Here is a 13,503-nt window from a genome sequence, read left to right as displayed (position 1 = left end):
AGTAAGGAGGAAGAACTCTCTTCCTGAATCTGTGCTTACACGTACAATAGTTTTCTGTGTCTTTGCCGGGAAGATTTATGGCTTTCCCCCTTGCTTTCTATTTACAAAATAAAGTCGTAGTTTGTATTTTTGTATTTTGTTCTATGCATCCTAGTTGTTCTACTTGTAATTCTATTTCCTCTATACCTCTACATACTTCACAGCTAAGGGCAGTTGAGAAAAAATCCCGAATATCCCTATTCCTTCTTCCAGAATATTCTTTCAAGCCTCTTTCTGTATCAGCATCGAGAGCTCCATCACTGCAGAGCATTTTTATTACTTTGAGGGCAGTGAAAATGTCAATCCACCAGACAAACTGAAAGAAAGCCTCGTTGAGCGAGCAGGCTTTGCTCTCCCTCTTGCGGTCCGAGCCCGTCATTCCCGCAGCCTCCCCCAGCTCTGTCACTCGGGATTCAAAGGCTTGGCGCACGCTTGGGAGTATCCAGAGAGAGCGAGCCTGTCGCTATTCGAGGAAACGATATGGACAAAGTTTTCATTGAACGCCAACGCTAAATCGTTTTGTATGACCCTCGTTAGGAACCAGATGATAATTTTGATTCTTTTGGCTAAATCTTGTAATCCAAGGAAAGGGTTTTTTCACCTCACGTGTTTTTAATGCAGCGAACACTCTAGACAGGAGGTATCGGGTGGAACACAATACACTCCTTGCTAAAAAACCAAGCGTGTTTTTAACACTCTTTTCAGCGACCAGTGTTTAAAAAAATACATGAAGCACTTAGGAAAGTGAAACTGTTTCAGTAAAGTTGTTTGGATACTCTAAGGTCGCTGCAAGTGGGTGGAAAATTGGAGCCTGTACTGAACTGAATAGGAAAAAATGAAATTGTGTGTATAACCAGATGGGGAATATTTGAGCTTCTAAGACCTGGTTTGGTTTGGGTTTTTCTTTTTTTTTTTTCCAAAAGAAAAAACTTCACTTTAAATGACTAACAGATGTGAACAAGCAGTTTACTCTGCACACCTACATTATAAATAACCCCCAGAGGAATGGTGCAGTGTGGTTTGTTCATGCACCAGAAGAGTCTATGAAATATTTTGCCTCCATAAATCATAATCCAAACAAAACAGAATCCATAAATCTGAGTCCAAATAAACATGTATGAGGAAGATTCCTCTACGTGCCCGGCAACGCACTAATTACTTCTTCCAGATACTTTTTAATATTACAGTCAGTCTTCTAGAAGCGACAGAGACGGCTGTTTGCCCAAGATGTACTCTCAGCTCTTTTCAGCCGGAGGGGACCAAGAGCCTGCTGCCAGCAGGACTCAGCAGCACATGCACCTGCTGCTTTATCCCGGCTGGAACTCAAATACGAAGTGGGTTGTTACCTATCGGATAGGGCAGCTCAGCGAGGCCCATTTAGACCGTAATATCCCAGCACTGCCCCGGGGACCGCACGGTTCCAACCCTTTGGTATGTACTTGACAAATGACCTTTCACAAGACGCGTAATTTCAATTACAGTGAGCTCCACTGCTGGAGCCGAGGAACTGCAGAGCAAGCGGATGCTTCTTCCTAACATCGTCTCCGAAACTAAGAGGAAAAATTTCTAATTCACAAGGGAACTTTAAAAACGGCGATGGGAAAGGGGTATGGGCAGGCCGTCTCTTCCCGGGACCCCTCTGCCAGCCTTGCCCTCGAAGCCCACCAGCCTCCAGCCGGGTTCCATCGCCCTCCGTCCGGGCGCCCGCTCCCCGGGACGCCGTCGGGTCCGGAGGACGCGGAGGAGGCGGCCGCCCCGGGAGCGCATCCCGCCGGCAGCGCCAGCCCGGGAAGGGCCCCGGCTCCGGGCCGCTCCTCCCGCCGGCTGCCGGGGCCGCGGGGCCGCCGAGCCGCGCAAGCCCCGCCCGGGCGCCCCGCCGGGGGCGGCCCCGCTGCTCAGTGGCCGCCTCGGCCGTCGCTCAGGCGGCCGCGCCGCTCGCCGCGGGGATGGTGGGGCGGGCGCCGAGGGGCGCGGGCAGCGCCCACAGCCCGGACGGCGCCCGGCGCGGCGAGCCTCGGCCGGCCAGGTCTGACCTCCCTTTCCTTGCCCCCTTCCCTCCCTTCGCGAGCGGGGCCGCGCCCGGGCCGGCCCCCGGCGCTTCCCGGCGGGGTGTCGGTCCCGGCGGCGCGGCGCGGCGGGACAGCCGGCGCGGTGCCCCCCGGCTGACACCGGCGGGCGGCGGGTGGCGGAGGGTGATGCTGGGTCGCATCACCGCGGGGTGTCGGGTCACGGCGGGACTCCGGGCTGTCCCCAGGCGGTGTCCCCGCGGCTGGGGACTGGCGTGCCTGAGGTCCCGTAAGGTCCCGTAAGGTCCCGTAAGGTCCGGGTTCTTCTCGTCCCGTTGGCGGTGCCGCTGCCGCATCCCTACCGTCCTCCCAAATATTAGAGGAGCGAGGAGAACACAACTCCCAGACAAACGTGCAAAACTACGATACTTTTGAGATACCTACACAGCTAGCTTTCAGAATTTCAAGAAATTAAATTGGGACGTAATGTGGTGTCACACTGCGACTTAAAAATTGGTGTCATCATGAAAAGGACATTAAATGATCTTGCGTGCTTCAGTCTTGTTCGCTGCACGCATTTGACACGGGGCAGCCGAGCAGGCAGGAAAGAGCTGGGAGGGGGCAGCCTGGCCCCTGAAATCGGGGTTTGTGGGGGTCTGCGCCCGGGGCTGGAGTGGGCAAGCACTGACTAAGTGCATCACTTCACGGGAACAACCTCATCGATACCTAGGAAGCAGCAGAAAAAGCATTTCGACATCAGATTTTGAAGGAAGTTTTAAATAGCGCAGGCAGCAGTTTGTTTGAGCATAGAATTATGCAAAATGAGTCAAATGGAAAATAAAGTTGCCAGTGTTTGGAGGTGAGTAAGGGCCTTGGCCAGCAACAAACCTGAGAATGACTTCCTTGATTCCTACACAGGTCCACTTTGTGTCTCATCATTTCCCTTCTCCAGTCCAATCTTTATGGCACCAAAAATATTTATAAGTTCTGAATTTGGGTGAAAAGATGGAAGAAATGGCCTTGAAATTCAAGAGGTATGGTCCAAATGCATTTAGGCCAGTAAATATTTCAGGGTGGTGAAGGGAATCCACTTTGTACTGCACAAACCCGCATCTGTTGAAACGGAAGAACTTTCCAAACTTTCTCCAGCAAGAAAGGACATCCAGAACATACAGACAGAATATGAAGCGTTTAGTTAAACACTGCATTTTGTTAAAAACAGGGGAAAACACTGACAATGTGAGAAGGAATATGTAAATTTTTTTAACACACTTCAAAAAGGTAGAACATTGTTCCCTCCCCCCCTGAAATGTATTTTGATAATTTCCAAGCAGACGGCAAAGAAAAGGAAATTATATCAATCCCTTTAGGGAGAATGTGACATTCTGACTTTTTGAAGCCTAGAAAGAGGTTTATAAACTTAAAAAATGAAAAAGACAAATTTAATCTTTCCAGACTTGTCAAACTTGTCTCAATTAATTTTTGATGACATAATTAGAACTTAAGGCTTTAATGTGTGCTTTTTAAGTTTACTTTTCAAAAGATTTAACTTTTTAAGGCTCAGGGGAAACGGAGGGCTTTGTGGTGGGAACTGGAGCAGGAAGAAGGGGCGGGCTCTGTGTAGGTTTGAGTGCTGATTCAGAGTACTCTATTAAGCCAAGAGAAGATGAACTCATTTTTATCCTCCCTTGGGGAATCAGACAAGAAACAGGAAGTCATTGATTTTAAGTAAGATCATTCACTCTGCAAGTGTAAACAGTGCGTTATGTGCCTGTAAATATTTCCAGAACCCATTGGCTTGTTGGAAAATACAAAGTTATTACAATCTCTAGCAAAGAACCCGCAATAAAAAGAGTTCGTTTCAATCTTTTTATCCATAATGTTTATGCAGTGGAATATTAATGAGTTTGGACATTGGGAAACTACTTGGCTGGACACACTGTTCACTGCCAGAAATCCATCTACTCAAATGTTTTGTCTGTTGAAAGACAAACATTTTTAACTCCACCCTGTAATATTGCACCCTATCAAAAAGCAAAAATTCTTTCATTACTTGACCCGTTTGTGTTTTCACTGCCACAAACACTGAAATATCCCACTGTTACCCAGATGTTGGCCTCGTCCATTTCTGTTTTATGTGGCTGCAATTAGTTAAAAAGGAAAAACCTAAAATATCCTAAATAGTCTAATAACATGTTGCCACTCCTCATTACTTAGGAGACCAGAATCCAGATAAATCCAGCTGAAACTACTTCTCCCCTCCAAAATAGGAGAAGCTGCTGCTTGGTAGTGCCACCTTTCCCCCTTGAACAGGGGATTCTGGAAAGCAGAGATGATCATGGCTTAGGGGCAGGACAACAGTGAGCAGCTTGCTTCCCTGACAGTCCAGGGAATTTTCTGCTAAGCTTCAAATGAGAATGGCAAAAAATACCAGAGGTGTCTTGGTCACCAAGGAGGACTGCAGTTGAAATGCTTGTGTTTAGAATGTGGGTATTGTAGGATCAGCTTAGGAAACTGTTGTAATAAGGTTCTTAAATCCTAGTGGTTCCTTGGGGATTCCTGAGTAGGACATTCCTGGTAAAGGATAGCTGTAACCTCTGGTTTAGCAGCTTGAATCCCAGCCTGTGGTACCAAAGGAAGAAAGAGTGAAAAATGGAGCAGTTACCTTCAGACAAGTGATTGTGGCAAAAAGTTACAAACCTCAGTTTTTCTCTAGTTTTCCTTCTAAATTAAGGTATGGAATGAAAGAAGTAAGGAATTTAGGGTATGAGAAAGGAAAGAAGGTTTTGAGCTACAGTTTTTCACCTGTTTATTTAAAATGAATTTGAGAGTCACGTGAGACATGGGAATTTAGAAGAGAAATAGAAAATATTACTATAGCAAGGAAAAGTAAAGAATCTGGCTCATGACTTTGATCTGTCTTGTGGTGCTTTTCCTTTTTACTTCCTGTTGTCAAAAACAACAGAGAAGATAAATTCATAGGTGTTTGGTCTCCAGCTGAGGGGTTTCAGGTGGGGCTGCCTCTTCCGATGCAGGGAGGAAGGGAAGTGTTTGAAGCTGGGCTTCTGGAGGCCTGGGATAGTCTTGGGAGGGGGGGGGCTCTCAGTGGTGTCGCTTATTCATCCATGCTAATTGTGTCAGGACTTGGAGTGTGGAGATCTGTATTAGCCTTAATCTTCCTCTATCAGCCTCCTTCATCACACTGAAAACAGTGGCTACTTGCCTTTCCTCATCGGTGTCCCACTGTTCAGGTGACAAACATGCAATATAACATTATGACTTGCAGGTTTTGCTTTGTTGTGATCTTCCAGTGGCCTTCCACTGAATGTTTTTTTTACATGTTTATTATTTTTGAGATAAATTGGATACTTAGGAGCTATTCGGGCTTTATTTTCAAAACCAAACCCAAGTGTCCAGAACCCTGCAAAGGCCAGGCCTTTACTTAGCAAGGGAATTTTGGACTGAATGGTTACATTCAGCCATCCACTTACTCTATTAAACTACAAATACTTGGAATACAACAGAGTCCAGTCCTTCTGCTTACACACAGATGATTTTCTTGGCATCTCAGATTCAAACCATGATGAGCCAGCTCTCATCCTGAATAATTTTTCCACAAATGCTTGTCCAGAAGGGCACTGAGGCTAATTTCCAGAAGGCATGAGCAGTTAAATGTGGATAAAAGCACAGAGTTGAGACTGAAACATGCCTGAACTAGGATGTCCTGAGATCTGCAACAGCTAATGCAAAAAGATTGTTTTTCACATGGGGGGTCCATTAGAGACCATTTGCTCACCCACCTTCACAACTGGAATCAGAAACTTTCATCTCATTAAGGATATTGAATTTTAAAGGCAATTTGATTAAGCAGAATTTTAAAGGACTTTTAAAAGAGTGGTCTGCCAAGCATTTAACTTGCATAAAACCAAATGTGCTACTAACTCACAGGCAGTTACATGTTTATAAAACATTGGCTAAACAAAAGCTCAGTTCCCTGCAAGACTCGCCTGAGTAAGAAAGGATAAATGCAGTAACTGAAGATTAAAATGTGAGATGTGTCTCTGCTTATCAAGGAAAAATAATTGCAGCCATAGGATAATTGAAGAAATTAAAATACAATAAACCTAAATATCATCGACACAGATTTCAGAATTTGATAGTTATGATAAGGGCCTCAGAAAACTAATATACTTTTACCATGTTTTATGAAACTGTACTTGTGTAAAATTTGGGGGCATTCTTTAGATTTATATAAAATAGGTCAGTATGCATATTAAAATAAAGTCAGACATTAAATACAGACAGAATTTGACATGGGGATTTTTTCCCTTTCCTTTTCCAGCATAAATATGGCTGAACTTTCAGAGCCAGAAGGTACTGTAAACTGGAAGGAAAGATGTTTAACTTTGGAGTCACAGTTAATGAAATTTCGTCTCCAGGCAAGCAAGATCAGAGAACTGTTAGCAGAAAAGGTAGGTCTCATGGGATGAATTTTAATGACGTATAAATTATTATATTTTATTATGGAGGTCGATCACAAGTCATGGTTTGGGATTACAAGTACTGAGATTTTTTCAGAAAGGGAAAAATAGCTTTTTACAACAAAATATATGGAAACCATTCATGTTTTAATGCTGTGAAAGAACTTTACACATCAGAATTGCCAGCAAGAAATGTTCATTTTCAAGTAAGAGAACACTGGCAACTCTCCTGCAGGAAAAAAAATATGTATCCAGTAATCGTTTCTATAACACTGAATAATATTTAACTCATTTATTAAGTATTTGAGATGTGATTTAAGACACAGAAATCATCACAGAGAAAATCCAGAAGTATTATTTTCCCCAGTATTCTTTAATGTATCATATAATTTACCAGTCTTCATTTTCTTATAAGAAGACATCTCCACCTATGGCTCATCATCCGAGTCTCTGGATCCAAAATGTTGAAAAGTATTGTATAATTTAATTTGAAAAATATTGTTTAAATATTTACTTTATTTTCCAATGGGAAACATTTCACTTCGCATATTCAAATATGTGTATCCCAACAGTCAGTTTTAACTGAGCCCATATCTGAAATATAAAACCCCCACCATTTTATTTACCTGGTAATATTTTGACAATATACAAGAAGAGAACAAGGCAATTAAAAGAGTACAAGAGACAAAGGATCTTAGAGATTTATTGGAACTATGTCATCATTAAGACTCACTTCAGTGAATTTCTAATTAAAATATTTTATTTCAGTAACTCTTCTATGAGCTAAATTTTCCTATTGCTATTCCTATCTATTGCTCCCCCTAAAGAAAAATAAAATTCTGATAATCTGATAGTACCTAAGTGAAAATACTTTTATTTTTCACATGTAAGTTAATGGTTCTCTTTTGTGGATTTATCCATTCTCCCTTTGAAGCCATAAATGCAAAATCCACATTTAGTCCTCTGTGAATCATTCCCACTTTAGTATGTTTTGGTGGGGGCAAGAGCTAAATAGTATTTAAGCAGGAAGAAACAGATATTTTTGTATTTACAAAGAAATCTGGAAGATGTACAAAGTTCCAGATGTGTTCCAGTCCTTTCCTAATAATCCTTAACATTGTTTTCCTTGACACCTAAATTAAAATTAACAATTGAGAATGTTTCCATGGAGATACCTATCTTAATTCCAGGATCTTACTCAAAGTCCTTTAGATTCCTATGTGTCATCTGTTATTTTATTGACTGTCCACTAAATCTTGCTTGCCATAAAGCCTCTCTTATCCTGAATAACAACATGCCACCAAAAACTTTGTCACTTCACTGCTCAGTGTCCGTTACCAAATGTCTCCCTCGAACAGCAGTGAGCCCTCAAGAGACCTCTGCAGGTCTCCCCTGATAGCTGCTGGTCACTGTAGGAAGTAACCAATAATGTCCTGTTTTTATTGAGCCCTTTTTGTAATTCATGGAGGAACATTCCCTCCTACCCCATGGCTTTTTCTTTCCTTGAAACACTTTGCAAAATTCATATAGTTATAATAACCAGACCGTCCCTATCTTCAGCTTTGGTGATCCCCTCAAACTTCATTAGCTTTGTAAGCAAACACCTCATCTTTTAAGGGCCACTTTAACTCTTTCTTTACCTATAATACTTATCCACATGCACCCTAATTTTGCTGTTACATTTTCTACTAATTTACTTACTACAGACATCAGACTTACACTGGTTCAACTATGTCATCCAGTTCTTGACTGAATAAAATTTGGCAATTTATTACTATTCATTTTATCTATTCATGGCCTTATTTGTTCTATGGAGGCACCCAACCTCAATTTGATATGGAAAAAAAAATGGAATAAAGAAATTTAATATTTTCTATATGAGACTTCTTTTCATTAAGTAGGCATGAAAATTTGCAGCAGTATAAAAAAACTTCTAATAAAAAACTTTTCTTATAATACCAAAGTCCATTGAAATTGTATTCTTACAGTTAGTACTCCAAATTGTTCTGCTTTGGCATAACTAAAAACATTGCTGTTAGAAAACAGTGTAGTTGAAAACTCTTAATTTTTTCCTAATTCTGCAGTTTTTCTGTATGGCAAACTCTTATTGAAGAGATATTGCAGAATATTAGGTTTGGGAAGAATAACGAACTGTGAAAAGCCATCCTTTGACATTTCATTTAATAATTAAAACAAAAAATTGAAAAAGGAAAACTACCTGTTCCTTTCGTTGTAGTTAGCAAGGCTCAGAGATGAGCAAGGTATTATTATCAGTCTTGGGGGAGAATATCCATCCAAGAGTACAATTCTGGCTGCTGTAACACTCAGCAGATCATGGGATGCTCACACAGTCAGAGCTGTTAGGTCAGGGCTATCTGTCCTGTCTCTTTACCCCATCTGGATCACTGTATTTTGGGATGGAAAGTGGCTAAACACTGGACATGACTTTCCTGGCAACCTTCTAGCAGCCATTACTACCAAGTTTTATGCAGCTGCTGCTGATTGTAGTTTTGGCAACCAAAAAATTAAGGTTAATGAACCAGCACTTCACAAAACTATTTAAGTTTTAAGAAAGATTTTAGAAATTTGAATGCTTGCAACTTGACTTTTCACTTTGTTCATTTACAATTTGCATTTACGGGCTCTTAACTGCTAGAAATATCCTCTTAAATTAATAGTAATGTATGCATAATCATATAGTTTCAAATATCAACACAAAAAACCCCAAACAAACAGAACAAGATGGATTAAACCACAAATCTTCAGCACTGGGCTCAAAATAAAGTATTCAAAGGCAAATTCAGCTCTCATCTGTGAGAAATACAGCTCTGAAATAGATAAAAAAACTTCAGAACTTGTTATGTTACTGCCCTCTTGGTTTAGTTTGCCTTACCTTTCTCAGAAATTTCAGAAAAAGCAAAGTGATTACAAGAGTTACAAGAGGCAGACATCTTCTGTTGAAAACCACAGGTCCAACAAGTATTCAGTTGGGAGAATTCAACATAATAATCTCTAGAGCAGAGCATTAGCAGACTTCATGAAAAATGATCTTTCTCCTTACAGTTCCACTTTGACTTTTCAATAGGAATCTTTCACTCAAGCTGGAATTCAGCTGGGACATGTATCAAAGTCTGGTCACAGCTTAATAAAATTTGATCATATTCATCTGCAAATTTAGAAATTTGGCACAATTCAAAGGCAGCCATTTTCAAAATGGGCAATAAAATCTTTGCCTGTATTTCTGAGTTGGTTTCATTTGCCAGTAACTCAGTGGTTATTTTTTTCATGTTTTAATTTTTGAAATTATACCCACAGCTCTCAGTATTGGTTAAAGGAAAGATACACTCCCAGTAGTTTGAAATTGAACTGCATGGGATTGTTACTCCAAAAAATATTTTGGAAATAGTAAAGGGAGTAATGAAGACCCAACTGGCCAGTAGTTGACAGTCATCCTGATACCTATGACAAAACAATAATGCAGCTGATATCAGACTTTTTTAGGTACTTTCCGGATTTGTTACTTGTTATAGAATGAAACACATTGGCAAATGTGTCAGAAATAATTCTCACCCTTACTTTGATTAGCACAGGCCTTTATTTGTGGTTTTGTTTACAATCATCTCTACTCTATGAAATAATGTGTTCTGAAACATTGAACAATAGCAGCAGACAGTGTTCCACTTCAAAGCAGCAACAAAATCACAGCACTGTGGTGTGACAGACGTAAAATCCTGTGGGTATTATTCTATGTAATTGTTGTAGAAAACAGAGTAAGAATGATGCTGTGACAAAAAAAGGGAGTCTGTACAGGAAGATAAGAGAAATGAGTTGGTGGTAATTCTCCAGCCTTCCTCTTCTGCCTGTGTTTGAGAGGTATCTCTACAAGACAGTATCAGGGAAAGGAGTTTACAACCTATCATCCCATGTGTATGACTTTCCAGAAACTGCCATTGGGTATTTCCTCTTACACTTGTTGTATAATTTAGTCTAGAATCAGATTTAAATAAGAGATGTCTCGAATCTAGCTATTTCCAATAATTGTAAGCTGTGTGAGCCCATAAATGTATTCAGGCTGGATTAATGGAAGTACTTTTCTTATACACTAGAAAGCAAATACATTTGCAAAGTTATTTTATTTAATAGCACCCCTGCAAACAAATGAAAAATTAAAGTCTTGAGTATATTATTCTAACAGATGTGTTGTGATTCAGAAAAAACAGTTGACTGTGTTCTGTAAATTTAGGAAGTAGTCATCCTTGAAACTCAGCTGAGGAGTTTGAGAAATTTGCATTGTAAATGTGTTGCAGCAGTACAGCTACCAGAGCTTTAATATTTTACTGAACTTGAGGAGAAGAGAGAGAAGCAAGGGAATATACAGTGCTTTCAGAAAACTTAATCCATTCCCTGTTTTTTATTTGTTTTTAATATTTTTTCATTTTGCCAAGTAAAGTCTATATTTATAAATCTAACATGCAAAGAAAGAAACCTTGTTGAAGTTTGAAGCAGAAGCTGCTGCTGTAAGTGGGAGAGGTCTTTACAGGAATTTAAGGAATGATGTTAGAAAGTATCCTAGTAAGCCAAATTTAGGATGGCAGTGAAACTGAGCTTTAAGCAGAAGCCTGTATTTTAATTCAGCTTGAGTCTTACGTATGTGTAGAGTTTACCAAAAAAACCCCTTTTTTGAGTAAAAAAAATACAATTACATGTTTCTACTGCAAGTTTAGCTTCCTGTTGGCATTTTAAGTCACAGGAAAAGTTGGTGACCTTCACTCTTTTCACAGTAAGTGCATTTTTCACCTAGAATAAGCATGCAACATAAGGTATAAAGTTGATGTTCTTCCTTCAACTAAAAAATCATTTTAGTAGGAGAACTACATAGCTGTGTTAAATTCCCACTTGAGCAGCCTCCACTGAATTTCATCAGACCCCAAAAGGACTGAATATGGCACTAACCCAAATGCTGTATTATGGTCTGCACAGTAATACTCAAGCTTCCTATGAATGTCTCCAAGTTTGTTTCCTGCAATGTTGAGGGTCATTATGTTATGTTTTAAGTGGTTTTCAACAAATATAAATGATTATGAGAGAGAATTCTTTTCATATGTATGTTGTTTTAACCTTCCACTTGGATATTCTCTGTATACATGCTCAGCCAGCAATGAGTGTGTGCAAATGTAATATTATTTATGTCTTCTGAATAGATTATGAAAATTGAATGATAATCAATTTTTAGGCTAAGTACTATTTTCAGTATATTCCAAAGCATAACACATTTTGGACTTTGTCTTACAAACCAACAGCTAAATCCATGTCCCACTGTATTTTTATTTCTTTCACAGTCCTATTTACGGCACGTCATTTGACATTTGAAAATTATGCAGATGCAGTCTGTTTTGTTATCTCTGGCATGGCAATTTCATGTTTAATGTTTTTGGAGGAAAAGTCAGTAACTCGTTGGGCTTACACAGTGATTGCCAATATAAAAATTGTAAAAAAGCACAATGAGTATTTCCATTTGCAGTCAAGGGATTATGAAGGGTAAAGGGGAGCAGAATACAATTGAACAAAAATTACTCAGATGAAGGTTATTTTTCAGTATTTAGTTGTCCTTAAAAATTCTTCTCATCGTGAGGAATAATTCAGTTGCAGTTAGGAAGATACAAATAGGAGAAAGCAGGGAGAGTTAAGGAGAAGAAAACTTTATATAAATAGAGTAGTGGGTTTGTTTACACCTTTTTAATACCTATACACATTTCTTATAGTTTCATTATTATCCCTTGTCTGTTATTATGTCTATGCTATGCCTTTTTAAAATGGTGGAGCTTTTTTTTGTTTTGTAGTTTTTGTACATCTTAAAACGACATTCTTTCTAAGGAGGTTGAAAAAGGAAAAAAAAAAGAGAACTCAGGAAGCAATAAATTAGTTGTTCTTGTAGAGGCATGGCTGGGTAATAGCATGAAGAGCACAGCCTTTGCTGTGAGGCCAGAGGATTAATATCTCCTCTCTGGTGGCATTCACTTCTGTTCCAGCCCACCTAACGTGGGGAAGTCAATGGAAGTTGTGGAAACTGTGACAGTGGATCCTTAGCCAATTTAATACTTGTTTAGCATTTCACTTATAGGCTCTACAAAATTTTGTTCCCCATTTTTTTGATGGTGAGAGCTCTTTTTGCTCATTCAGTTCTCATTACACTCCCTGGGAGTGTACTTTCTTGCTTTAAATACCTGTTGTCTTGTCTTTAAAGTGCAACATGCTGCCATATACATTTCTGGAATCTCTTGCTCCTTTACCATGGGTTTCCAAAGTGTCCTACACACTTCAGTGTCATGAATAAATTCAGTTTCAGTCAAGTTTTCTTTTTTGAAAATGTTGGCCATGAGTGGTACCTTTGTTTCCCAAGCCATCCCCTCTCAGGTGATGGCACATCCTGTTTCAGGAGGACCCTAGTGTTGCACCTCTAATCAGAAGCCTCAATTCAGGGAGACACAGGTAGCAGAATTTGCTCAACTGCAGTACAGTGATCAGTACAGAACAAAGCAGATGAACATATTCTTGATGTATGTTTGTCTTTTTCATATTAAGCACTATGTGAGATTTCTTTTTCCTTGCCTGCCAAAGGGCTTTGGTACCTTCTTCCTTCTCGCTGAATAGTATCTTCACTCCTCTCAAGATTTTGAAAGCTCTGATAATGTCTGTGCTAAGAGTGGCCATCTACCTAATTTGTGTTTGATTGTGTCTGTGCAATTTAAGGATAAGATCTGAGTTGGGAAAGATGACTACCAGAAAGAGGGAATTTCCTAGTATTTTACCAGGCTTAGGAAAGTTCTGTGACTGACATTGGGAAAAGCACAGTTACTGAGCCAGCATTACATGCTGCTCAATTGTCCTTCACTACATTGCCTCCTCAAATCCCACTGCTGAATTTAACATTTTAAATCTGTATGTTTGCTGGCAGTCCTGGACTACCAGTTCTGGAA

General features: G+C 40.1%; 1 protein-coding gene across 5 annotated transcripts in view; it reads left to right on the top strand.

Annotated features, from left to right (window-relative positions):
* The first annotated feature begins 1,909 nt into the window (after positions 1-1,909).
* The window catches only part of PLEKHH2 (pleckstrin homology, MyTH4 and FERM domain containing H2), a 58,115-nt gene continuing 46,521 nt past the window's right edge, over positions 1,910-13,503 (top strand). For 3 of the 5 annotated variants that reach the window (XM_038131366.1, XM_038131364.1, XM_038131369.1), the window contains exons 1-2: positions 1,910-2,065; positions 6,388-6,517. In XM_038131366.1, coding sequence (XP_037987294.1) covers positions 1,986-2,065; positions 6,388-6,517 — 210 coding nt within the window. In that variant the 5' untranslated portion in view covers positions 1,910-1,985. Of the gene's footprint in view, positions 2,066-2,963; positions 3,080-6,387; positions 6,518-13,503 lie in introns of those variants that run through there. The other 2 variants (XM_038131365.1, XM_038131368.1) reach the window with 2 other exon arrangements.

The sequence above is a fragment of the Motacilla alba genome, chromosome 3 (genome assembly GCF_015832195.1).
Source record: "Motacilla alba alba isolate MOTALB_02 chromosome 3, Motacilla_alba_V1.0_pri, whole genome shotgun sequence".
In the NCBI taxonomy this organism is placed as follows: Eukaryota; Metazoa; Chordata; class Aves; order Passeriformes; family Motacillidae; genus Motacilla; species Motacilla alba.
This window is presented reverse-complemented; position numbering and strand designations above follow the sequence as displayed.